The sequence below is a fragment of the Culex quinquefasciatus genome, chromosome 2, assembly GCF_015732765.1.
Source record: "Culex quinquefasciatus strain JHB chromosome 2, VPISU_Cqui_1.0_pri_paternal, whole genome shotgun sequence".
Lineage (NCBI taxonomy): Eukaryota > Metazoa > Arthropoda > Insecta > Diptera > Culicidae > Culex > Culex quinquefasciatus.
Window position 1 is genome coordinate 165,224,510 of NC_051862.1, and position 26,975 is coordinate 165,251,484.

Consider the following 26,975-nt stretch of genomic DNA (forward strand, 5'->3'; position numbering starts at 1 on the left):
ACCTATTTCAAAGTTACACTATGGAACTGTTTTGGACTATTGCAGACTTTTCAAAGAGGTTTCGTTCCCAGATATTGCATTGGACTTTCTCACCAAGTCACCTGCAGGTACATACTCCCAAAAGACTCTACGAAAGCCAGCATCACCAAATTGAAGAATAAAAATGAAATTTCATCCACGTTTCCACCACAACTCCACCCTCCGCAAATACCGCTTCCGGTGGTGTGAAAGTTTTTGCGTACCATTTGAACAGCAGTACCCTTTCCAGTGTGTCTTGTTCATTCATGGCACGAGTTTGTTGAAAAAAAAACTCCGTGAAAGAAAACAGGAAATTTAGTCCCGCCCAATAAACACTCCAATTTTAGGGCCACCTTATCGAGCGCCAAAATTTTAAACTATTAGCAAATTTCCTCCCCTCACCAGTTTCAGCGTTTTTACTAAAGGTTTTCTTGTTGTTGCCGCCACCGTTTCATTACAGGATAGGGCTGCTGTACCGGACGGCCATGCTGTTCGTGTCCAACGTGCTGTGCCATACGTTCTACTTGGTGTACTTGAACACCGAGGACCTGCTCGCCGGGTACGTCTTCAGCGCTGCCAGTATTATTATGGTAAGTAAATTACGACCCCCACCCTGGTCTGGCCTCATCCCCCCTCAACAGGATATCCTGTGTTATTTATGACACGTCCTTGAGACTGTTAACTTGTTCAGAACGGCGGAAGCCGCCCTAAAGAGAAACTTGCAAAGAAGACTTTTTTTTATTTTGGGGTGCAACTGGGCAATGCATTTCCTCAAGGGGAAATTGCAAATTAATCCTTTTCATTCGGAGGAAAAAACTTGAACGTGAATTATAGGTGTTGGCGAACCAACAAAATGCCACGAAACGGGTAATTTATAACAGCATTCAAGTAAATTACCAGCTCAATTTCAAGGACTTACGATGACATTGAAATTAGAGTTTTATAGAAAAAACAAACAGTTTTAGTTTGATATTTTGTTGAAATTTTTAAATGCAGATATAATCAGACATGTTTAAACATTAAACATTAAACATTAAACATTAAACATTAAACATTAAACATTAAACATTAAACATTAAACATTAAACATTAAACATTAAACATTAAACATTAAACATTAAACATTAAACATTAAACATTAAACATTAAACATTAAACATTAAACATTAAACATTAAACATTAAACATTAAACATTAAACATTAAACATTAAACATTAAACATTAAACATTAAACATTAAACATTAAACATTAAACATTAAACATTAAACATTAAACATTAAACATTAAACATTAAACATTAAACATTAAACATTAAACATTAAACATTAAACATTAAACATTAAACATTAAACATTAAACATTAAACATTAAACATTAAACATTAAACATTAAACATTAAACATTAAACATTAAACATTAAACATTAAACATTAAACATTAAACATTAAACATTAAACATTAAACATTAAACATTAAACATTAAACATTAAACATTAAGGGAGCAATTACAGCTCAAATCAGGGTTTTTTTCTGGTACTTCTGTACCCGACCCTCTCCGATAGAAATGTCTTTTCTGTGAAACTTAAATGTTATCCTAGTCCTATATAAGCCATATTTGTGTATTTTGTAGTTCAAAAATTACTGTGTCTCGAAACCGTTGCATCGTATCAAAAAAATGGTCAGAGACAAACTTGTAGGGAATTGGAGGGGATTTCTGAAAAAAAAAAAACTGAAATAAAAATACACGCCACTTCTATGATATTTTTCAATTTTTAAGTTTAAAAGTTAAACTTTAAGGTGATGTCACGATTTTTTCGTTCAAAATTTTTAATTAATTTTAATTAATAATGCAGGATGGTATGTCACTCCTAAAAAAATACAAAAATCATTTTCTAAAACTGTTTTTGAAAGATAGTCTAAACGTCAAAATTAGACACATCCATCCAATTGAAATGCTGTCAAAGGCAAAATTATGGGAAATTAGACGATCTTTTATAAAAAAAATTGACATTGGACAATGGTCAATATAAAGACTTTTAAGTAAAATTGTCTGAGAAATCGATTCCTACTATCGGTTTTTGAAAATATTGACGGTTAAACCACTATTCAAAAAAACAGTTTTAGTAAATAATTTTTGTATTTTTTTAGGAGGGAAATACCATCCTGCAGTTTCCGTGAGTCCTTTGTTACATCTCAGACTATTTTCTCAAGTATTTTTAACGAAAAAAAAATGTGACATCACCTCAAAAATAACCTTTTAAACATAAAAATGAAAAAAAAAATCTCATAAAAGTGGCGTGTAGCACACAAACAGTACTTTATATGATAACTGAGTATGATCGTAGTAGCTGTTTATAACAGGAATAAGTGTAATATCAAAGAATTTTGGATATCAGCAACATGTTCCTCACTAAAATAGACATAACTTCACTGAAAATGGATAGTATGATATCTATTTTTTGCAAAATTGTTATTTATATTGTTTGCAACAATGCTGTAACATTAGTTTTTGTATTCATTCCTGTCTGGCTCGGCAAAGTCAGATCCCTTAAAAGAGTAAATATGCTCACTGGGAATACTGACCGGTAGGGGATGGGTTTCGACTAGCGGCGTGCTGTCGAGGTCGTGAGTTAGATTCTCGTACCGGGATGATGTGAACCTATTCAGACATGACAGTTTATTCACCAGGGCAAATAGAAAATATTTTTTGAAAAATAACACTATTTTATGCCTCCTGATGACTCTGGGGCTCAAATAATGGATGGATTTAAAGCTTGCTTTGTCAGGAATATATTTTGGGCAGTCTTCCCGAAACGCGCGCACGCCGTACACGCCGTACAAGTTTTCAGTGCAGATGAACCTCAAACACACCAGGCTGTCATGTTCGAGTTCTCCCCGCACGGCGCACTCAAGTTTACACGCGGTGTAAACACGGGGTGCACACCTCGGGTACAACGCCGTGCGAGCGAAGAGCGTGTAAAGAGACGAAAAAATGACTGCTTCTCACTCTCTCTGTGGCAAACACTGTAGTGTGACTGCAGCGGAGAATGAAACACCGCTTTACAGCAGAGGGAGCGTGAGGGAACTATTTTTGTCTCTTTTCTGCGTCGTCGGCTTGCACGGGGTTTGTACCCGGGGTGCAAGGTTCGGTTTTAAACTCGAGGTTCGTGTGCGCGTACAGACTGTACACGGCAGAGTTTAGGTTTGTTTGTACGCGTGCACACGCGGTGCTGGTGTCTGATCGAGTACAGAAAACAGAGAACGCGGTTGAACGCGGTGCACGGGGATCACTGATTTTGGGAACTAAAACTTAATATCTTGATTGAAATTAACATCTTTGACCTGAGTTAGATCGAGATTTTGGGCGTATTTTTTAGGTTTTATATGTTATATTAGGTTTTTTAACTTCAAATCGAGATAAAATCAGTTTTCACCGACAGAATATTTTGGAATTGTTTTTTTTCTGTCTCAGAATAGTTCCCCCAACAACCTCCAGGTGGAATTTCCGAGGTGCATTCAAGTTGCATAATAATCTCCTTCTCACCCACCGTGCCCTTAGGAAAAAGTTTCACGCAAATCGAAGAGGGATCGGAGCAACTGCTGTGTGACTTGGCGGAGAATTACCACGATATTAAAACATTTACAATGTAATTCAGCCGCTTGAGTCCCATACTGGGTAATGGGCCCAAAATAGGACGTTTGCTCTTCCAGCCAAAAGTAATATTGTACGATCAGTACCTTCCTGGACTCGGTCGTTGGAAACGACCGTCGGCTCAACGACCGACAAAATGGGCGGCGGGCCAGATGCGAGCATAAAATTGTCAAAACCGCTCCCCCTCTCACTTCGTCTCACCAGCTGCAACTTTGTTGACAAACAAACGGTGATGGTGGCATCGAGCCAGAATTAGGGGTGATCATGTGGTTAAAAATTAAACTTTTATCAAAAAAATAATATTTTCCGACTGAATAAAAGATTAACGAGCATGTTTAAACCATTATTCCTAATGTCGAAGAAGTGATTAAAAATCAAACTTTTAATACATATTTTTTCTATAACTTGAACTTTTTCACTCCAATTGAGAACTATCCACGACCTTTTCCAATGACCGTGAGAAGATGCCAGAAAATCCAGCTACCAACTAAATCCACAATAACTCGACAAGAATGGCGACGATTTGCAAATTCATCATCCAACATCCCGCTTATCATGTTGCCTTGCCTTCGCGTTAAAACCGTTCAACGGAAAACTAATGAATATTCAGATTCAATCTTAGTGATTTTAATTAGTACTATAATTACGTAGAAAACGACTCAACTGGTTTCAAAAAATATTAATCCTTCATTCGAATCTCAGTGCACTTCAGCAGTCTCTCAGCTGCCTTAAAATTCGCCGACCCAACATTTTCCCAAAGCTTCACAAGTGCACCCAATTTGGCCCGAACCAAATCACCGCTCAGTGACTCCCAACTGCTCGGAGGCTATTTTCGGCACAACGTTCTTCTGTTCTTGGCCAAAGTTTGCCAGCACACAGCAACAGATATCCCCCGAACCGGCATCATCATCAACGTCAAGCAGCATTTCGAATGCAATTGCCGAGCGAAAAAGGATCATTTCCCAAATTGAATAGAGATTTTCTCTCTCTCTCTCTCTCTCTTGTTCCCATATTATAAACAAGAAGAAAGCTTTCGGAGAATCAGAGATGCCCACACACACACACATTCGCCATATTACAGCAGCAGCTGTTCAGTGAGGCACTGAGTTGCAGCATAAACTGCTTCTGGGAACTTGGGAATAAAAGCCAGCGGCAGCGGCATCATCATTTGGCTTTACATACGTGCACAGCACATTCGCAGATTAAAGATACGGTCGTAAAAATCAGAACACAAATCTGCTGCTGCTGCAGTCGTGATTGAAATTCACAAAAGTGCTGCCAACACTGCCCGTCGTTGTTCGTTCGTTATGCAGGACGACGACGGTCCGGACGATCCGTTTCTCCGTCCCTTTCCAATCAAGTAACACTGACGTGATTTGTATCCGGGTATTTGCGAACGGGTTCAGTCAGTGTCGACGGTTCGCGCACGACTTCATTTGGGGATTGTGAGTCGGTTGAAAACCAAGGGAGTTTTTGCACGGAAGTGTAACCTTTCACCTGTAAAGTATTATTTATGAAGTGAGACAAGAATGATTTACACATAACTGTTTATGTTGAAAAAGTATTTTTTTAAAATAAATATCGCGCTTTATAATAAAAGAAGATTTTGTCTCTGTTTTTAACTAACTATGAAATTGCAAAACGAAATATTTAATTCTGTCCGTTCAACAAAATAGTCAATATATTTTTTAAAGAACGGAATTTACATACTTAGGTGAAAAATGTTCAGACATAACTCAAAATTCTCAAAATCAAAACTGGCAGACATTGAAAAAATAAGCTCTATGTTGTGCTTCACTTGGCTAGGAGACGGTAATTTAGGCGGGTTGCAGACTGGATTTCACCATGTGATGTAATGATTGTCTACAGATATAGGCTTATTAGCCCAAGTTGCATAGGAGTTGGCAACTGGGAATAGAACCAATTCCACCTGAACCAGATTCTCGACACCATGACAGTCGTCCATCTCCATCTAATCTCCACCACGTATCAGGGACAAGGAAATCGATTTAGAAGACGGGAAGTGTTGATGTTCCCCCTTTTTAAGGGGATAAGGGAAAATCTCCACAGTATCCCCAAATAAGTTTCGCTTGGAATTGGACGGTTTTGGGGAATGTAAAAGGTCCATTCGCTCTAAACAAGCGCGATAATATTGAATGTCTGTCCCTTTTGAAATGTTGATTTCATAATTTTCCAAATATTTTCTTCGAAAGATAATAAAATTTAAAAAACGTTTATTTTTCAGAATTTTATCCTAGCGCGGTCCAAACTGCTATGATGTAGCTATCTTGAAGAGCTCTTGTAGAACTCCTGGAAAAAAATGTTACTTGGGATATCAAATCATTCTTTCTCCCTTCGATAAAAAATGTTACTAGATATTAAAATTCAAACATAATTTTTTATTCCATTTTAAAATGCCAAAAAATCACCATCATGGGTATGTCTTCATGGAGAAAGTAAATAATTTTCAATTATAAAAAAATAATTTCTTATTGAAAATGAATTTCTGAAATATGGTTTGACCATATGATTGATATTTACCAAAACTATACTTATGCACCATCCTAAACTCTAGCTTTTATTTAAAAAAGGAAACCTGGAGCAACTAAAAAAATGGTGGATAAGCATTTTGACAAATTAAACTGTTTGGCTCATGCTCAAGCTTTATTCAACTCTTTCAGTGTTTGGTGTCTTGGGCAAAGTTATATTATATAATTAGGAAAAAAAGGTACACTTCTATAAAATAAGCAATTTTTTAATAAATTTCTTATCACAAAAAAAAACAATTTTGACAAACTTTACCCCCTTTTGTTGTTTTTTTCACTTTTTAGAAAACAAGAAGTGCCAACTTAAGCTTTTTTGGAAAGTACAGTCAACCCTCATATTCGGAACAGTTTACAGATCGGCCAATGTTCAAAAAATCATAGCAAATCGATAATTGAACTTAATGATTCGCTTTTACATTCATTTGAATGCTTTTCTTGCGATCTTTCGAATGCTGTATCGAACAACTGTAAATTTTAACTTTTATATCAAGTTTTTCAAGAAAAACTTTGTTCCTTGAAATCCACAAATTCGAAACACATTTTTCTTACGGATGTAAACAAACAATGGTTCTCTCCATAAGTACACAATTTTTTCAACAAAAAAAATGATTTCACGCACTGAAACCAACGAAATTCAAGCTTAGTTATGTTTTCATGAATGGTTTGATAACTTTTTTTGTGAAAATATCAATTAAATTCAGGTGTTCCACAATTGTGGGAAGCACAATAACATCCCACAATTATGGAACATGCAATTTGAAGGCAGTGTTTTGCTGGAATGAAATAGTCTTGAGATGCATTTTTTTGTTTTAAAAGTACTACTTTTAGTGAAATAGCAAGAGAATCTCCAAATAAAGGTCCTACAAATTGTAGGGTCGACAGAAAAGATGCATTTGGCATGCTACATATAAATTATCACAAAAGTGTTCCGAATTTGTGGGTGTTCCGAATATGTGGGATGACTGTATAAAACAATATTTTCGGACGAATTTGATATCAACAACCTTTGAATTTTCATTTATTTATTTTATTATATTTTATTTTTACATAAAATGCACCGTTTTTGAGTTAACTATGTTGAGGTTGAAATTTAAAGACTAAAAGTTTTTTTTTTTATTTCTTTATTCACTTGTCTATCTCTGGAAAAAATATTTGAAAGCTGGAAAAATTCTCTACAATTTTCTGTTTTGGACATTACTGATTTAACCTTTGCAAAAAAAGAATTAAAATGACAAAAAATGAGTTTTCCTAACTGCTACTCAATTTTCTTAACCACATTTAATACAGATATTTCCGTTAATGTTTGCAAATTCATTGTTTAACCATTCAAAAATCAATACATTTTCCGTTCCCTTCTCGAGTAAACAAAAATCAAGCCTCCAAACTAGCATGTATTCACTTGATTTCATCCAATATTCGTTTTATTATGGAACGTACAGTTCATTGCACAGAAAGTACAAAAAAAAAACAGTAGAATCACCGTCTCATGCTCATCAGCAACATCATCATCGGCAGCATCATGGTCCCTAAAGGATGTAGTTAGACTGCATTTTCAACTCATGGAGCACCGGAAATAAGGGGGCGCAAAAAAAAGGTGCATTCCACTACATATGGCAGGGCATGCAGCAATCATGAGAGCAAAAGCTCCCCCGAAGCTCCAAACGATTTTTATAGAATTCGCGAGTTGTTTTCCGGTGATTTTTTTTTATTCAGGTATAGCTGGATGGTGGGATATTTCCCACCTTCTATGGTGCTTGACTCTAAGGAAAATTGAACAAATTGATTTCGCTAACGTAGAACTAAAAGTTAAAGAATTATTTTAAATTGGTACAGATTTCAACTCTTCCAACTTTTATCCGCTCATGAAAAGTGAAGTAAACTCCCCGAAGCTCTCATGTGCACGCGGGCAGAATATTTTCCACTAAAATCTGTGCTTTATGCCGATAGCTTTACCATTACTAAGGTACGTAATCGAGTACATGGGAGCTTCTCAGCGGGGCCATTACACCATGCTTTTCCCCAGATTTCGAGAAGATGAGTACGCCCTTACTTAATCTTTTCAGCTTTTTATGGAGCTTTTCTTCGAGTTCGCCCTCCCCCCTTTTCTTCCGCTTATCGAAAAATCATCTTAATGAAATGCAATTTGGAGATTAAATTTTCCCCATCGAAATATGCTCCCAAGATGAAAGGTACCTTCGTCACTCTCTCCACCCCCGTTCTCGTACCCTCTGTGTACCTGTTTTTATTTCCAAACAAGATCTTCAACAGAGCGGGAAACCCAACGAAGACACGACCTCCCGGGAGGAAAGCATTATTTCTGTAAACAGAAATTGCTGTTTTGTAATCCGTTCTTTCTACGGAAAAGCTCCACTGATTGATTTTATACTTCGTTTCCGGCGGAGCTCGGAAAAATCCGCTTATCCGCGCGCCGGAAATTCATATCCCTTTCGCAGTGCTTTTCGTTTGAGGTACCAAATCTCGGTCACGGTGATCGAAAAGTTAAGAAGGGGAAAACACTTTGTTTACTTTTGTACCGAAATGAGCAGCCATCGTCATCATCATCATCATTGACGACCCGTTATCCCGTTGGGTCATGATTGTTGATATTGACAAATAAGTAGCTGTATACAAGAGATCTCAGGGGAGTGGAATTTGAGTGAAAAGATGCTGAAAAGGAGGCTCCATTATCCGATAGAGCAGTTCTCCCAGATTTCGGTCATTCGATTCTTTTGTATTTTTTAATCCGACTGAAACTTTTTTGGTTCCTTCGGTATGCCAAAAAAAGACATTTTGCATCATTAGTTTGTCCACATAATTTTCCATACAAATTTGGCAGCTGGCCATACAAAAATGATGTATGAAAATTCAAAAATCTGTATCTTTTGAAGGAATTTTTTGATCGATTTGGTGTCTTCGGCAAAGTTGTTGGTATGGATACGGACTACACTGGAAAAAAATGATATGCGGTAAAAAAATTGTGATTTTTTATTCAACTTGATTTGCCAAAAAAGACAAACATTTTAAAAGGGCGTAACATTGAATGTTTTGCCATTTTGAAATGTTAGTCTTGGTTTAAAAATTTTGAAAATATTTTTTTCGAAAAGATCGAAAAATTTCACGAATATTTTATATTTCAACATTATAAATCGGACCATTAGTTGCTGAGATATCGACATTAGAAAATGGTGTGTTGTTTGGGTGAGACTTAGAAAACATCAATTTTCCTGTTTTTTAACCGTTGCATGGGAATATCTCAGCAACTAAGGGTCGTATCAACAAAGTTCAAAAGTGCTAAATGTAGAGAATTTTCTCAGCTCTTCAAAAATATTTTTTACAAAAGTGTGCAAACTTGTGCACTCATTTAAAAAAATGAAAACTGCGACTATTTTCAAAAAAGTCACCTGAAAATGGATTTAACTTGAAAACGGTGCACTTTATCAAAATTTCACTTAAGTACATTTTGATTGCAAATTTGATTTTACATCGAAAAATGAAGTCGAAAAATTTTTGCGACCAATTTTTCAATTTTTTGAAAAAAAATAGTATTGATTCAAAAATTTATAACTTGCTCAAAGATTTTTTACACAACCTGGAAATTTCTGAAAAGTTGGCATTTGATGTCCTCTAAAACATATCAAAAAATGAAAAAAAAATAAATATAGTGTTTTTTTGCAAATCCAGTTTTAGTGACAAAAAGTTAAATAAAAAATCACCAATTTTTTTTTACCGCGTATCATTTTTTTCCAGTGTAGTCCTAAATACCTACAACTTTGCCGAAGACACCAAATCGATCAAAAAATTCCTTCAAAAGATACAGATTTTTGAATTTTCATACATTATTTTTGTATGGCCAGCTGCCAAATTTGTATGGAAAATTATATGGACAAACTAATTGTGCAAAATGGCTTCTTTGGGCATACCGAAGGCACCAAAAAAGTTTCAGTCGGATTAAAAAATACAAAAATTAAAAATTAAGAAAAAATACCGATTTCGTAGAGAATTGCTCAATATGAAAAGTCTCGTCAACTTGTCGTGACGAATGGTTCGAAGTGCAAACAGGGCAACAGACTAAAGCTTAGAGTTGTGAATTTTGAAAGCACATGTTGAACAAGGAACTTAAAAGGAGGGAAAAGGTAATGAAAGGGTAAAACCTGGGTGCTGAATAGTGTTTTGCAAAACGGCCTCAATTTTGAACTGTCAAAGCGGAACCAATTTACTGTTCGCCAAAAGTAGAGAGTATTGTTATCGATCATTGAACATTGTATCAACTGGGCTTGTAAAAATCTTCGCTAAAATTAGTGATGTTTTGTTGCTGGAACAGAAAGAGCTGCAAGATTCCAAAATTAGCCAGGGAATTTATCTGCGACATCGCAGAATGACACTCTCGCCGCAGTTCTTCGTCACCCGTAAAAAAACTTTTCTAACCGACCGAAACTTGAAAACACACACAATTTTCCAGCAAAAAAAATGTAAAAATGAAAACTAGACAAAATAAAACACATACCACTGATAATAAAAGAGCTCATTTACCAGTAAGAAAAAAGTCATGCTTGTGCTTGAACAGCCGCCTACTTTGTAGATAAAAACAAAATGGGAACATTCGAAAATCACGTTACGGATTCTCTCTATTCATCACCCAGGGTAAAACTAGACACAGATAGAAACAAGCTCTAGAAATCTATATTTAAAATTGTTTTATTGCATGTTATTGAAAGAGAATTTTAAATTAATATATGATGAGATTTGCTTGTTTCAAAAATAAATAGTTTCGAAAAATATTTTAAAAACCTTTTTGTTCTTGTGATAAAAAATAGTCCAATAAAAAATATGTCTGTAAATATATGTGTACAGCACAAAAACTCAGATAAAATCACACGCAAAAGCATGCACATTAGCCTGTCCCATTTTGAGGTCATGTCGAGGAATTTCAGGTGCTCACTTCTTAAATGGTAGATTATGATGTTAGGAACAATGTTTTCTTAGACAAGAAAAAATAATAAAATACTTTCTCGCACCCCCTAGTCGATTTACTGAAAAAAGTCACTTTTTTGAACAAATTTTCTAAAATCGCTTGGAATCAATACAAAAACTGTTTCGATCAGGTGTGTATTATCTTCAAACGATAGGTTTTGTCCATAGATTAAGATGCACTATCAATATTGGACGAAAATTTAAGTTTTGGACTCTCCCAGGCGGATTTGTGTCGAAAAATCGCATTTTTTCGAAACTTTTTCAGAAATGTTCATTTAATTTAGGGTAGCCTATTTTTCCCAGTAAAACCAATACGTGCAGCTTGTAGGAAATTTCATGGCGAACATTTTCTCTCTGAGAAAATGCAATTTCGACACTCCAGAGCCGAGATATTTGAGTTTTAGTGAGGAAAAAGTGCCAATTTTCAAAATTTCTCAGAATTCTGAAGCAAGGCCTACTAATTACACGATGTAGCAAGCATATGTCTCAAAGGTCAGGGTATGCTTTTATAGTAATTTTGGCCGCTGAATCCGAATCTGAAATCAAATTTCGTGCAAACAGTGATGTTTTGGAGCTACACCCTTTTGGAATGTTATTTGCGTGTTTAAGAGGTAGTTTTTGTAAATATTGCTCGGTTTGTTGTCGTATCAAGGTGCTCCGATTTGGATGAAACTTTCAGCGTTTGTTTGTCTATACATGAGATGAACTCATGCCAGTTTGGAGTTTGAATTTTCCGAGGATTTCGAATATGACAAAAGTGAGACTAAACAACAGGACAATAACTAACATTGTAAAATGTTTGTTATAGAAAAATCGAAAAACTATGAGAAAAACTGCGATTGGCCAAAAAAGTTATTACCGTAGGCTTATAGTCCATGAAATTCCCTAACTTGAACTAAAAGAGTATGGGTGTTGGAGGCTGTTGCAAAAATATATTGAGGTTTAAAAAAAACAATTTTTAACAGTAATTTGCAAAAGCTATGAGAAAAAGTTAAACCAATCTTGGATGTCTATGGCTCATTTTGAAGTGCTTCAAAAGACCATTCAAATGCATCTAAGATAGTTGAAATTGATGAAGTTTTACTTAAATACGAGCAATTTTAAGATTTTTTATGTTTTTTGGACCTCAATCTTCAATGCCCGTTTTATCCCACTTCCCTTTGTCTTAGAGGGCTCATTTTTGGCATGAGTTTATCTCATGTATAGACAAACAAACGCTGAAAGTTTCATCCAAATCGGAGCACCTCGATACGACTCTAGAACAAACCGAGCAATATTTACAAAAACTGCCTCTTAAACACGCAAATAACATTCCAAAAGGGTGTAGCTCCAAAACATCACTGTTTGCACGAAATTTGATTTCAGATTCGGATTCAGCGGCCAAAATTACTATAAAAGCATACCCTGACCTTTGAGACATGTGCTTGCTACATCGTGTAATTAGTAGGCCTTGCTTCAGAATTCTGAGAAATTTTGAAAATTGGCACTTTTTTCCTCACTAAAACTCAAATATCTTGGCTCTGGAGTGTCGAAATTGCATTTTCTCAGAGAGAAAAATGTTCGCCATGAAATTTCCTACAAGCTGCACGTATTGGTTTCACTGGGAAAAATAGGCTACCCTGAATTAAATGAACATTTCTGAAAAAAGTTTCGAAAAAATGCGATTTTTTCGACACAAATCCGCCTGGGAGAGTCCAAAAACTTAAATTTTCGTCCAATATTGATAGTGCATCTTAATCTATGGACAAAAACCTATCGTTTGAAGATAATACACACCTGATCGAAACAGTTTTTGTATTGATTCCAAGCGATTTTAGAAAATTTGTTCAAAAAAGTGACTTTTTCAGTAAATCGACTAGGGGGTGCGAGAAAGTATTTTATTATTTTTTCTTGTCTAAGAAAACATTGTTCCTAACATCATAATCTACCATTTAAGAAGTGAGCACCTGAAATTCCTCGACATGACCTCAAAATGGGACAGGCTAATGCACATGGACCAGTTTTGCATAGAAAATTCAGAGTTTACTGTTTGAAAGGCTGTTTCTTTTTAATGGTTTGGTTTAGTTTGAGATATGCGTTGACTAATATTTAAAATTTTCCGGGGAACACGATGGTGATAACATATAATATATATAAATAGGAAGAATTGGTGAAAATAACGTTTTTAGCCATAAAATGCAGAAAAACAATATAAGTAGGCATTTGAGGGTTGATATTTTATTTTAAATAAATTAATAATATCCTATAAAATGCAACCAGAATTATTTCTTTTGGTCTTATAGTTGGAAAGTAACGAGTAAAAGAATAAAAAGTTTTTTTTAAATCGTTAAAAAAGAGAGCGGCGCCAAAGAAAGAGGGATGGTCCGATCGGCACCAAACTTGGGATTTCAGTTAACTATCGCCAGATCGACGTCGTCGTGCTATCTTGTTGCACCCGCCATTTTGACGTTCCGAGAAAAACGCGTTTTAATGTTTGACCTTGAATATACAAAAACGAGAGCACGCAATGTAAACAATAACAAACACGTTTTGTTTGGCTGACCATTCTGTGCATTGTCCAGAAGTTTGGTTGAAGTTGGTTGCTGGAGTCCCGAGTTATAATTACAAATGTTTACGGTAGTCTAGCTTGTACGTGCGACAAACGCATCCTGACTTTCCTGGCCTGAAATTCCTTTGGCCTTTTGTCGCACTTACATCAATTTTCAAGGAGTGACAAGATAGCACGACAAGATTGAAATTACTTTCATATGTAAAGTGACAAAAATGCACGGAGTTTTTTCGGTTTTTGTTGAATATCTCAGGATTGAAATCGAATTTTGGGGATCTGTGAAGGTCAAAAAGTGAGGGATTGTGAGCTGCTCAAAATGGCGTTCTTAACTCAATTTGGCCCAAAATGCACGTACGACAAGTTAGCACGATGGCGACGAGATGAAGTTTTGTCCAAATCGGTAACCAGTTGACCCGGAATGACCCGTGTATTGATTTAAAAATGTTAAGTTTCCATGTGCTCTGAAAACCTGCTGTCTCTAATCAGACTGTGGTCCCAATTCACCCCAGATATTTGTTTAAGGTTTTTGCTAGAGGTGGGCAAAACCGTTCTTTTTTAGGAGCCGCTCATTTTTGTTCGCTCATTAAAAAGAGCCGCTCTTTTTAACGGCTCTGTCGCTCTTTTTCAGAATGTTGATGAAATAGTTTTTTAAAGAATCGTGTGATTTTATAAGTTATTTCACATTGGACTTTTATAAATTATTTGATAAAAACAATTAAAACTGAAAACCGAGAAGATGCCCTTGAAAACCACAGGTCTTGGTGGTCTCTATGTCAAAATTTCTACTCGAACCTAAACATTCGAGTAATTGATTGGCATCCAAACATAGATCTAGGGAAGCTGGAAAAACTGCTATTAATGTTAAAATTGCGTTTATTTCTGCAAGAATAGAACTAATGCTGATATTTTATTTGGAGAAAATATTCTGTGGCCTCTTTTCTACATTCTGATTTAATCGATAAAGTCTATAAACGCTAAACTTTAATCGGACAAAAGGATGTTTTTTCCAAAATCTCTAAACTATTCAGTAGATTTTTGGTAATATTTTATAACTTATGCAATTTGATATACTCAAATTTGTATTCCGGTAATACTTTAATATACAATCAGGTGCACAATGAAAAGTTTTTTTCTGTTCGTTAAGAAAATCATTTACTTTTGGGATTAATTTTTATAAGCATTGAAATATTTGAAATTGCATATGCAATTCTCAAAAACAAATTTAGTACTACATTTTTTTGGAAATTAAATAAATTATATTATTTATAACAAAAATCATGCCATCTTGAAACGGTTCTTCCAAAAGACCGGAGCCACGGTTCGTTCGCTCTTTGTTTTCCCACCTCTAGTTTTTGCATTCTTCAATAAGAGATGAGAAAAAATGAAAGCTTCTCCATTAGAAATGAGAACACACGAAGAATTCGAACAACAATGCAAAACGGTCGTTACCACTCGCCTAGGGTGGCTCCTCAAACCATTCACCTTCCCAAAATCCGTCCAACTCCAAGCAATACTTACTTGAGGATACCGTGGAGATTTTCCCTTAATACTCTGAAAAAAGTGGAGCATCAACACTTCCCGTCTTCCAAATCCCTTTCCTTGTCCCTGGTGCGCGGTGGAGATGGAAGCGGCCGGCAATGGACGGCTGCCATGGTGGTGAGCTCGGTGGTGAGTTCAGGTGTAATTGGTTCTATTCCCAATTATCGATTCCTAGGCAACTTGGGCTTAGACTGTTTCTCAATATGTCGCCCATCCGTTTTTTTGCCACGATATCTCAACACTGCCCTGACCAAATCGACTCAAAATTTTGGTGAAGACTCGTCAAACTATTCCCATGTGCATGACGAAGGCCAATTTTCAAAAATTTATTTAAAAAATAGATAAAAATAGTTTTATGTTTTTCATATAAAAAATTGTCAGTAATTTGATTTTTGTATTTAAAAAAAAGCAAAATTTAAAAATCGGGCTTCGTCATGCACACAGGATATGTCTTGGGAGTCTTCACTTCAAATTTCAGCCAATTTGGTTCATCCCATCTCGAGATATCGTGGCACCGGTAAATCAACTCGGTGTTTTGAGAAAAACGCTCACAAAGTTTGACAGTCCGCTTTGCGCATGGCAAAATCTTGATCTTAAATCGACTCTTACTCAGTTTAATCATGTAATATCTTCATAAAACTGTGATTGAAAATCATCTTTTTAGTGGATTGAATAAATTTTCTGTAACATGAATTTTGGTGATTTTCTACTTGTATGTAACCCCCTTAATTTAAGTCATATTCTCAATTTAGGTCATGGACATACTTGAGACTACCAACTGTACGGATTTTTTCGTTACCGTACGGATTTTCGACCCTCTCCGCGGATTTTAAACAGGCCGGAATTTTTGTACGGAATTTTCCGCATAGTTTGGATTTGTACGGAATTTTAACAAATTAAAAAAAAATCATTGCTTTTTTGATTGGGTCAAAGCTTTTGCTAATTAGACATTTTTATTTAACTGGAACCGTGGTGTAAGGGTAAGCGTGGTTGCCTCTCACATAGTCGGCTTGGGTTTGATCCCAGACGGTCCCGGTGGCATTTTTCGAGACGAGATTTGTCTGACCACGCCTTCCGTCGGATTGGGAAGTAAATGTTTGCCCCGGTCTAACCTAAAGGGTTAGGTCGATAGCTCTGTCCAGGTGTAGGAATTGTCTCCCTGGGTCCTGCCTAGGTGAAGTCGCTGGTAGGCAGTTGGACTAACAATCCAAAGGTCGTCAGTTCGAATCCCGGGGTGGATGGAAGCTAAGGTGTAAAAAGAAGTTTGCAGTTGCCTCAACAACCAAACCTTCGGACACCTAGTTTCAAGTAGGAATCTCGCAATCGAGAACGCCAAGGCAATGCTGTAGAGCGAATAATTTGAATTTGATTTGATTTTAAAGAGATGCATAATTTTCCGGGTTTTCCTCAGTTCAAACTTGATTGTCAATAATTGTTCTTTTCAAATTCTTTACAAAACATATTTATCAAATAAAAGATCAAATGCTTTCTAAAGCTTGTGAAAACTTTGTGTTGTGCTTGTATTTATAGGACCTTTCCAATAAAAGCTCTAAAAATATTTTCGTGAAAACACTGACAACGATATTATTCGTAAAAGCAAACTTGGTATTTCGTAAACTTTTAAACGTTTAACAAAAACATATCTAATTCCCATATTCCAAATTTATCTTAATATTTCCTTGACATTTTTTGTTATACCATGTTGTCATGTCGGTAAAGTATACGAATTTTTGGTCAGCAAGAGTTGGTAGCCATACTCATTTTTATGTCATGATTTAGAAAAAGTTGCGTACATCGAGAATCGTTTTAAAATGGCTACTTTAATAAAGAATATGGTGTACTGAAATTTTCGTAATTAAACGACGCAACTTCCCGAGAATTCCCAGCAACTTTCGATTTTTCAAGAAATTTCTAAAACAATACAAAAGAGAATTGATTCAGAATATACTCTGTAACATTTCCGATAAAAGCAGCGTGCAAAATTGTACGTTGTTGTTCTCTCTATAGTTAGTTAGAACCATTCGTATGTAATAATAACAATATTTAAACCTATAATTGAAACAATCTCTTTCTCTCAACAGGGCTTCTGCATCCTGTTCAGCTTCGTGATAAAGGCTGAGGTGAAGCACGAGTCGGAGTCAACCAGTAGCAAATCTAGTACCAAAAATAGTTTAGAAGATAACTGTTGTTCGGGATCAATAAATAGTCCGTTAAGTTGTAAGTATCCTTCCGTTTTCCACCAACCGTCCACCCCCTTCTATTTTAAATGGTGCATAACTAACTGCAATGTCTCTATCTCTCTCTCACACACAACCCGTTCACAGTTTATACAACCCAAGATCTAGATAAGGATAATGAATGTCTGCCCTCGGCCGGTGGTGGCGCTGGGAAAACAACGAAAATTCCGCTGACAATACTGCCCTCACCCCAGCAGCAGCAGCAGCAGCAACAACAGCTGACCTCGCACATCACCACAATCGAACCGTGTCTGCACAGCATGGAGACCTACATGGGCGGAGGTGGCAGCGTCGGCGGTGGAATATGCAACATTGTGTCCCACGAGGGTCCTCCGGCGGTGGTCAATGCCTCGGGGCCGGGACTGTGCAACTTCAACGCGAAAACACGCTGCTATGAGCTCCAACAGCAAGGACATCCGTCAGTGCCAGTGTCCTCGTCCTCGGTGGAGAATCCTAGTATTATATCAACGACAGCAGTGCCTCCTTCATCCGGCGCCTCGGCGGCTGGGTTGGGCCCAGGTGGTCAATACGATTGGGCCCAGCAGCAGCAGCAGATTCAGCAGATGAGTTGTACCTCCGGTGGACTACGGGACGCCTACGGCGGCCATCAGATGTACCTGGTCCAGCAGCAGCAGCTTCAACCGCTGTTGCAGCCCGAAACGAACGAGTTTGTCGGTGTCAGCGGGCTGGACATCCTGAAAGGTGTCGGGCAAGGTTAGTTTGTTGGGAAATAAGGGCGGAAAACATTTTCTGGTGAATATTTATGAACTTCATTAAATCACCGTGCGGGGTCGAAGCAAGGACAAAAGGGAGCTCTTTAATTGGATGCGTTTCGTCCATGAAATAGCACACTGAAATTCTATAAATACGGATTTTTTTACAGAGCACAAGTTGATTCTGAATTTCCCTAAAATATTGTACATGGTATATTTTTTCTCTTCAGCAAAATTTAGAGTGCACTAAAGTTTTTTTGTAATTTGATCTCGAAACAATTGCATCGTATCAAAAAGTGGTCAAGGACAAACTTGTAGGAAATTGGACGGGCTTTCTGAAAAAAATATTCTTAAAAAAACACACCACTTTTATGACATTTTTCGATTTTTAAGTTTAAAATTCAAATTTTAAGGTGATGTAACGATTTTTTTTTCGTATCAAATTTTTGAGGAAATATCCAAACAACTCACAAAAAATTCAAGATGGTATGTCTGTCTCTCCTAAAAAATACAAAAAACCATTTACTGAAACTTTTTCAAAAGTGGTCTTAACGTCAAAATTTTGAATAACCAATAGTGGGAATCGATTCTCCAGATAATTTTACAATAAATTTACATAAAAGTCTCCATATTGACCGTTGTTCTTAGTCCAATCCTTTTGTAGATACAAAAATTTTGCCCAATTAAAAACAATATGTTTTAATAGAGCTGAGAAAATTTCCTATAAATTCTAAGAAACATTCAAGATTGGTCTTTTCAGCCACTCAAATATGATAAAATAATAACACATTTTTTTTAAGTGTCATCGAAACTATATTTAATTTGTGATGCCGATATCTATGAAACTAGTAGTCCGATTTTCAACGTGAAATCAAAAAAAAATCTAAAGACCTTGAATCAAAATATTTTGAAAATTATAAAATGTCCAAATCAGAATTCTGAATATTTAAATGTTTCGATTATCCGAAGTTCGCTTAGCCGGAAGTCTTCGAAAGAACTTCGAATCATGATATATACGAATTTTTATAAAATATATTATTATTGTTAGCTTCAAACTCGAGTTCTGCTACTCCAATTTAGCTACATTCGAGAGAATGATTGCCTGTTTCATAACTAAAAGAATAAATTCAACAGTATTTATAAACAAGTTTTATAAAATCGAAGTTTTTACTGCAACAGCATTATTTGAATTCTGACATTTATATTGAGATAAAACAAATGTATGACAAAAGGTCAAAAGACATAACGTCGAATGAATGGTTGAATGACAAAAGATTGAAAAAACCAAATAAGAGGAATTTTTGGAAAAAAAAACATAAACCCATATATTACATGGAGATATTTTTGAAAGGGGGGAGACATAAACTTTAAAAAATAAAATATTTTAGAAGTCAGTCTTTTTTTTGAAAGCAGTCAAGATGAAGTTGCCTTTAAATATATTTAGAAACAAGTTACACCATTTTTTAAATGTTGGACTTTTAATTTGAAGAACTGCTCATGTTTGAAAGATTGAAAACACTCTAAAATATTACAACAGGCAAAAATAGTTTTTTTAAGAATGAAAAAGCTCACAAAATATGATAGAAGTACCGTAAAACGGGGTGACTTTGATAGCTGGGGTGACTTTGATAGGTTTGAGATTTTTCCACAAAATGGAGAGTACAAATTAAATACGTACGGAATGGTTTGGAATTATACTGACCGTAGTGAGAAGTACTCAAAGTACCTCAAGAAGAACGTTTCGTAACGAATTGAAAAATTTAAAAAGTTAGTTAACTATTAATGAGAAAATGTTGATACAAGGCATTATTCCAACTTTTCAAAGTGTCAATGCAATGCAGTGAAATGCATTTTCGGATCTGTTGGACAATTTTCCACTAGGAGAAGGTAAAATAATTTTGTAAATATTAAATAATATATGTTTTTGAAACATAATTCAAAAAAATCTTAAAATTTATAGGCAATTTCAGTTGAACAAATTTCATATAAAATGTGAATCGATAATTTTATGAAAAACACTAGATTTAACAAATTTCAGGCAAAATTTCGACTTTTTAACAATTTTACCTAAAATTTATATGAATTTTGCTGAAAAGCTTATAAACTTAGTTTACTAAATATAAACATAGATTTTTTTTCTTAGAAACTATGTCAGCAACCTTAGTGATGGTACATTTTTAACGTAAAAATAAAGTTTCAATACATTTAATCTGATTTTAACAAGAAAAGCTATGACTATCAAAGTCACCCCGGAATGTAAAATGAGAATTTTTAAACGTAACTATTTTTCTAAATATTACAGGAAAAACTTTTTTTCAGAAATAGTGCATGGACTTTGTGTGGTCTACCCCAGTACATGTTTTAAAAATAATAATCTTGAGAATAACTTTTCCAGTTGGGAAATATTCCAAAAATAAATTGAAATCCTATCAAAGTCACCCCGGTTTACGGTACTCTTTTTAAAAACAACTAAGGAGTCTGACTATTTCTGCACATGTTTTTATTTTTTGTTAGAAAAAAAAAACATTTTTTTTTCGAACATTTGTCCTTTCAACGTTACAGTATGTAAAAAAAGTATTTACACCCCTTGGGCACTATGCACATTTTGTGATGAAACATGTAAAAAAATTAAAATTTGACAGGAACCTAGTACTACGTTTTGTTCAGAAACTCATCCCAAACAATTTGCTACAAAAAGCTCATGAAAAGATGATTTCTATAAAAAGTTATATAACAAATACTATTACGAAAATAAAAAAGGTGCAAAAAAAGTTTGTACACCTTTGGAAAAATTAACACAAATAATGTTATTTGTTGACAAATCTCCATAAAATCCAGTCTCCCAACTCCAAATAGGCATCCTTGACTGATTAAAAATGATTTGGATTGAATATAAAGTTTACTAACTACTTAGTATAAAAGTTTATATAACTCTGGAAATTCTATATAAAACTTATCTAAACTTAATTTTGCAAACTTTTAATTCAACTAAATGTCAATATATTACCATAGAATTGCTAAATAAACATTTTGGAGTGGGTATAACACCGTTTTGGGGTATTTGTATCGATTGAATAGATTTTTCGTTGGAATTTCGTACCAACCCGGAATTACGTCGTCGGAAAATCCGCCGGCATTCGAACCGGTCCATAATTCTGAAGTCAACCTATGTGGCATCGAAAGGGCATAAAATTTCCGATCTTTGATACCCATACATCTAGGTTTTCTATAAAACTCACGTTTTTAAATACCTGGGCAAAAAGTAAGTTTGATCCACGAGAACAAAAATTACGAAATTCCATACTTTTTTGGCAGATTGCTCAAACAAAACCATAACAACGTTTTTACCTAGGTATTTAAAATCGTAAGTTTTATAGAAAACCTAGATGTATGGGTATCAAAAGATCGGAAATTTTATGCCCTTTCCGATGCCACATAGGTTGACTTAAGAATTGTGGACCGGTTCGGATGCCGGCTGATTTTCCGACGACGTAATTCCGGGTTGGTACGAAATTCCAACGAAAATCTATTCTATCGATACAAATACCCCAAAACGGTGTTATACCCACTCCAAAATGTTTATTTAGCAATTCTATGGTAATATATTGACATTTAGTTGAATTAAAAGTTTGCAAAATTAAGTTTAGATAAGTTTTATATAGAATTTCCAGAGTTATATAAACTTTTATACTAAGTAGTTAGTAAACTTTATATTCAATCCAAATTATTTTTTTAATCAGTCAAGGATGCCTATTTGGAGTTGGGAGACTGGATTTTATGGAGATTTGTCAACAAATAACATTATTTGTGTTAATTTTTCCAAAGGTGTACAAACTTTTTTTGCACCTTTTTTATTTTCGTAATAGTATTTGTTATATAACTTTTTATAGAAATCATCTTTTCATGAGCTTTTTGTAGCAAATTGTTTGGGATGAGTTTCTGAACAAAACGTAGTACTAGGTTCCTGTCAAATTTTAATTTTTTTACATGTTTCATCACAAAATGTGCATAGTGCCCAAGGGGTGTAAATACTTTTTTTACATACTGTATGCCCATTCAACCTTTATGTCTTTCGACCTTTTGGCATTCGATCTTTTATTTATTTGACCTTATGTATTTCATTGCATTTGACTTGGTTTAGGGTCCCATAGATCGAGTTTTATACAGATTGAAGTTTCGATAAGTAGTTCAAAAGTTATGTATAAAAATGTGTTTTCACATATAAACGGATCTTACTTAAATTTATGTAAACTATGTCCGAGTCTATCATCCGACCCATCGTTGGTTAGGTTATTGAAAGACCTTTCCAACGAGTACAAAACATTGAAGATCTGGCAACCCTGTCTCGAGATATGGTCACTTAAGTGATATTGACGTACTTTTTGGAAGCCGGATCTCACTTAAATGTATGTAAACAATGTCCGGATCCACCATCCGACCCATTGTTGGTTAGGTTATCAAAAGAACTTTCCAACCAATCCAAAACATTGAAGATCTGGCAACCCTGTCTCGAGATATGGTCAATTAAGTGATATTTATGTCCTTTTTTATTCCGGATCTTAAAAATAAATGAAATTTGTATACAATCCCATCATATCACCCATTGTTGGTAATGAGTGAGGAAGGCTCCAACCACATAGGTGGATTAAGTTAGTTTTTTTTTAACTTGCTAACTTCAAATAGCTAGATCTCAGCAATGATTCAACCAAATGTCTTCAAATTTATTTTGTTAACAGATGAAAATGTATATTTCAAAACCCTGAAAATAGATTTAGAAAAAAAAGTTAAAATGTGTGCTCTGACATTTTTGCCGATTTTTGAATGGTTCTTCATATAGTTATAACCTGGGGATTTCCCCATTTGAGGTGCTAAGCTGAAACAAGACTGTGAATTTCTAATATATTTTTTTATTCTTCCAAAACATCCCAACTCTTCCAGACAGCATCATCGGCATCCGCAGCCAGGCGCTGGAAATAAGCGACCCCTCCGGTTTGGGTCCCAAAAAGATGGTCACCGTGCTAGATCCCGCTTCGGGTGTCCAGCTCGCCATTCCCTCACCCCCTTCGTCCCTGTGCACGGCCACCGCCGTTCCGACAGTCGGCATTCTGGTGGTGACGAATGACCAAGTGCAGCAGCAGCAGCCCCCTCCAGCGCCAGTGATAACGATAACGGAGACGGGCGAGCCCATCGAAGGAATGCTGGACCGGATCTCGCACGATCTGGACTACCTGCTGAACCGTACCGCGGAGGTGCCTACCGTAGTCCCCATCCAGCTGAGGCCACCCGGCGGGGGTCCTAGTAGTAGCAGTAGTGGTAGTAATTGTAACGGTGCAGGACCATCAACGACAAATGACGGAAGTGGCGTGGGGATGTGTCCGTCGTCGTCGTCGTCGCAAAAGTCACCCCTGCTGTCGTCGTCGTCCTGCCACAGCAGCAGTGTTCACGAAGTAATTATCGAAGAGTCTGAAGAAGTAGATAGCTAAACTGGGTTCCCCACGTGGGAGGGGTCGATCGGTAGAGCAGAGACACTGCCTTTCTGATAAGTCTCGCAACTAACTCACTCTCTCTACCTATCTAGAGAAGTAGTTACTCGAAAAGTGTAGGCAAATTGTGGTTGTGTTGGTGTGCAAGTATATACGCTGGTGTGAATGTTTGGAAAATGGCATTTTCTTGGAAAGGTAGCGCTTGATTGCAAAGGGCAGACTTGTACCGTTGTACACACCGGAGGGATTGCTGTTGATTGCACTTATTGGTGCCGTAAAGAGGACAAATATTTGAAACATGGCAACATGCATTTTTTGTGGCTTTTCTTTGATATAGTTTGTGTTTATGTATTAACCAATTCAGTACCCAGGCCGACTGCGAAATTATGGAAAAATACAACACTGTTCAACATTTTTTTGATTTGAATAGAAACTTTAGTCTTATACTATAGAGTTAACGCGACTAAACAAAATTATTTGGCTCAACAACATGGTTCTAAACCAAGTGATATTTTTGAATTTTGAATTTGGAAAGATGAATCATTTAATAAACAAAAACATCCCTTTCAAATTCCCCCGGGACTATAAATTCGTGTTACAGACCAACGATATATTATCGTTATCGTTATCCCGATAATTCCATCAGCGATAATTTTATCGACGATAACGGACAATAACTTTAAATTAATATAATTCTAAAATTGATTTATTCCAAACCAAACCAACCAAATTATGTTGAATTCTGAAGCTTCCTCTTAGTAAATATTTTTTGTTAATATGGTAAGTTTCAAAGCAAAAATCTGGAGTTTTTTTTTAGTAGGACCAATAAACGAAACTTTCAGTTTTTGCTTTTTGGTAGAGCTGGGACCCCGGATATCCGGATAATTTATATTTTTTTCTATATAAAATCAGATTTCAACTTCTTAATCAAACCAAATCAAAAGAGGTATACGAAAATCGTATCAGAACTGAAAATTATTTGGATAAAAATATTTGTTGAGCCCAAAATAGATTTAAGAATAAAAATGTAACGGATCTAAGCTGACTAAGCTGATAAGTTAGTTCATTTTCTAATAAAATTATTAATGCTGCAAATTATTCGGATATCCGGATATCTACATTCTGGATGATTTTTAATACCCCTGACCCAAGGCGGTTTGAAAAACACGCAAAAAGAAAAAAACTGTGAATTTGGTTTATTGGACCTTTTAAATACAAAACATCAGAAATACAAAAAAAATCACAAAACATCGTGTTTTTTTTTTAAGTGCTCAAATTTTCTAATTTGCAACATGGGTATCAAATGATTCGCAATTTGGCATGCGTTTTAATTGTTTAAAAACCGTATTTTCTCGAAAACACTCAAACTTACATAGTTCGCAATATGGGTTTCAAACGATTCGAAACTTTGCAAAACAAGCAAAGCAAAGCAATCCACTTTAACGACCCCCGGGTCTTTTGTGGGTTATGTTCGATCCCAGACGGTCCCGGTGGCATTTTTCGAGACGAGATTTGTCTGATCACGCCTTCCGTCGGAAGGGAAGTAAATGTTGGTCCCGGACTAACCTAAAAAAGGTTAGGTAGTTAGCTCAGTCCAGGTGTAGGAGTCGTCTCCCTGGGTCCTGCCTCGGTGGAGTCGCTGGTAGGCAGTTGGACTAACAATCCAAAGGTCGTCAGTTCGAATCCCGGGGTGGATGGAAGCTAAGATGTAAAAAGAGGTTTGCAATTGCCTCAACAATAATCAAGCCTTCGAACACCTAGTTTCGAGTAGGAATCTCGCAATCGAGAACGCCAAGGCAATGCTGTAGAGCGAATAATTTGATTTGATTTTTTTTTTGTTGCAAGTTTCTGCTCATTTCTAGGCGTCCGAAGGTTATGTATGGTGAGTCACCCAAAACCTCTTTTACGCAAATGGACCGACGTTTTACTTCCCCATCCGATAGAAGGACAGGAGGATAAGGCGGGAATCGAACCGGCGCCCCGAAACTTTGCAATATAATTTTAATTTTCACAAAATACCGTATTTTCTCGAAAATGTTAAAAATTTTATATTCCATACTGCTATCAAACGATTCGAAATTTTTCATGCATTTTAACACTTTTTTAATTGTAATACTTAAATTTTTACATACACCGTATTTTCTCGAAAATACTTTAATTTTTATAATCCACATAATGGCTATAAACGATTTGTTTGTTTTAGAGATTTTTGAATGAAATACTCAAATTTCCACAAAATACTGTATTTTCTCGAGAATACTCCAATTTTAATAACTCGCAAATTGGGTATCAAACGATTCGAAATTTTGCATGTTTTTACCTGACTTTGAAGGGGCGACATAAACTTTGAAAAATATTTGTAACGGCCTTAATATTTATTTAAAAAAATAGAAATTAGAAAAATAACTTCGATTATATCTGAAGAAATTTAAATTTAGTGCCTATTTGTACATTTTTAGACAGCAATCCAAGTTTTATTCATAAATTTAACACTTTTACGAAATGCATTACGATTTTTTTTTTACTTTTTTTCTCTCCTTCGATGGCCCTTTGCATTCTAGTTCACTCAAAAATGCCCTCCCATTGTCAATATTTTCTATTTATATTTTTATGCTCTTGCTAACATTAACGGAAGTCATTCAAATGTATGTTCTTGACCAAACAATTCTAAATGGATTTTTTGATAATAGATTGTATTGATTGTTTTTTTTAACACTTTGGCTAAAAGTGCTCCGAACATCACATTTCTCCAAAACTTTACCCTGAATTGCTACGTTAAAAAAAACATAGAACAATTCTCTACGAAATCGGTTTTTTTTTTAGAATTTTAATTTTTGAATTTTTTAATCCGACTGAAACTTTTTTGGTGCCTTCGGTATGCCAAAAGAAGCCAATTTGCATCATTAGTTTGTCCATATAATTTTCCATACAAATTTGGCAGCTGTCCATACAAAATCGATGTATGAAAATTCAAAAATCTGTATCTTTTGAAGAAATTTTTTGATCGATTTGGTGTCTTCGGCAAAGTTGTAGGTATGGCAATGGAATACAGTGTAAAAAAATATGATACACGGTAAAAAAAATTTAGGTGATTTTTTATTTATCTTTTTGTGACTAAAACTTAATTTGCAAAAAAACACTTTTTTTCATTTTTTTGATATTTTAGAGGACATCAAATGCCAACTTTTCAGAAATTTCCAGGTTGTGCAAAAAGTCTTTCAACGAGTTATGAATTTTTTAATCAATACTGATTTTCAACTTTATTT

At 35.5% G+C, this 26,975-nt stretch overlaps 1 protein-coding gene across 3 annotated transcripts in view; it reads left to right on the forward strand.

Annotated features, from left to right (window-relative positions):
- Positions 1-23,886, forward strand: part of LOC6038075 — a 554,342-nt gene extending 530,456 nt beyond the window's left edge. For all 3 annotated transcript variants that reach the window (XM_038257659.1, XM_038257658.1, XM_038257657.1), the window contains 4 exons: positions 479-608; positions 17,358-17,493; positions 17,601-18,227; positions 23,165-23,886. In XM_038257659.1, the coding sequence (XP_038113587.1) occupies positions 479-608; positions 17,358-17,493; positions 17,601-18,227; positions 23,165-23,709 (1,438 nt within the window). In that variant the 3' untranslated portion in view covers positions 23,710-23,886. The remainder of the gene's footprint in view (positions 1-478; positions 609-17,357; positions 17,494-17,600; positions 18,228-23,164) is intronic.
- Positions 23,887-26,975: the final 3,089 nt, after the last annotated feature.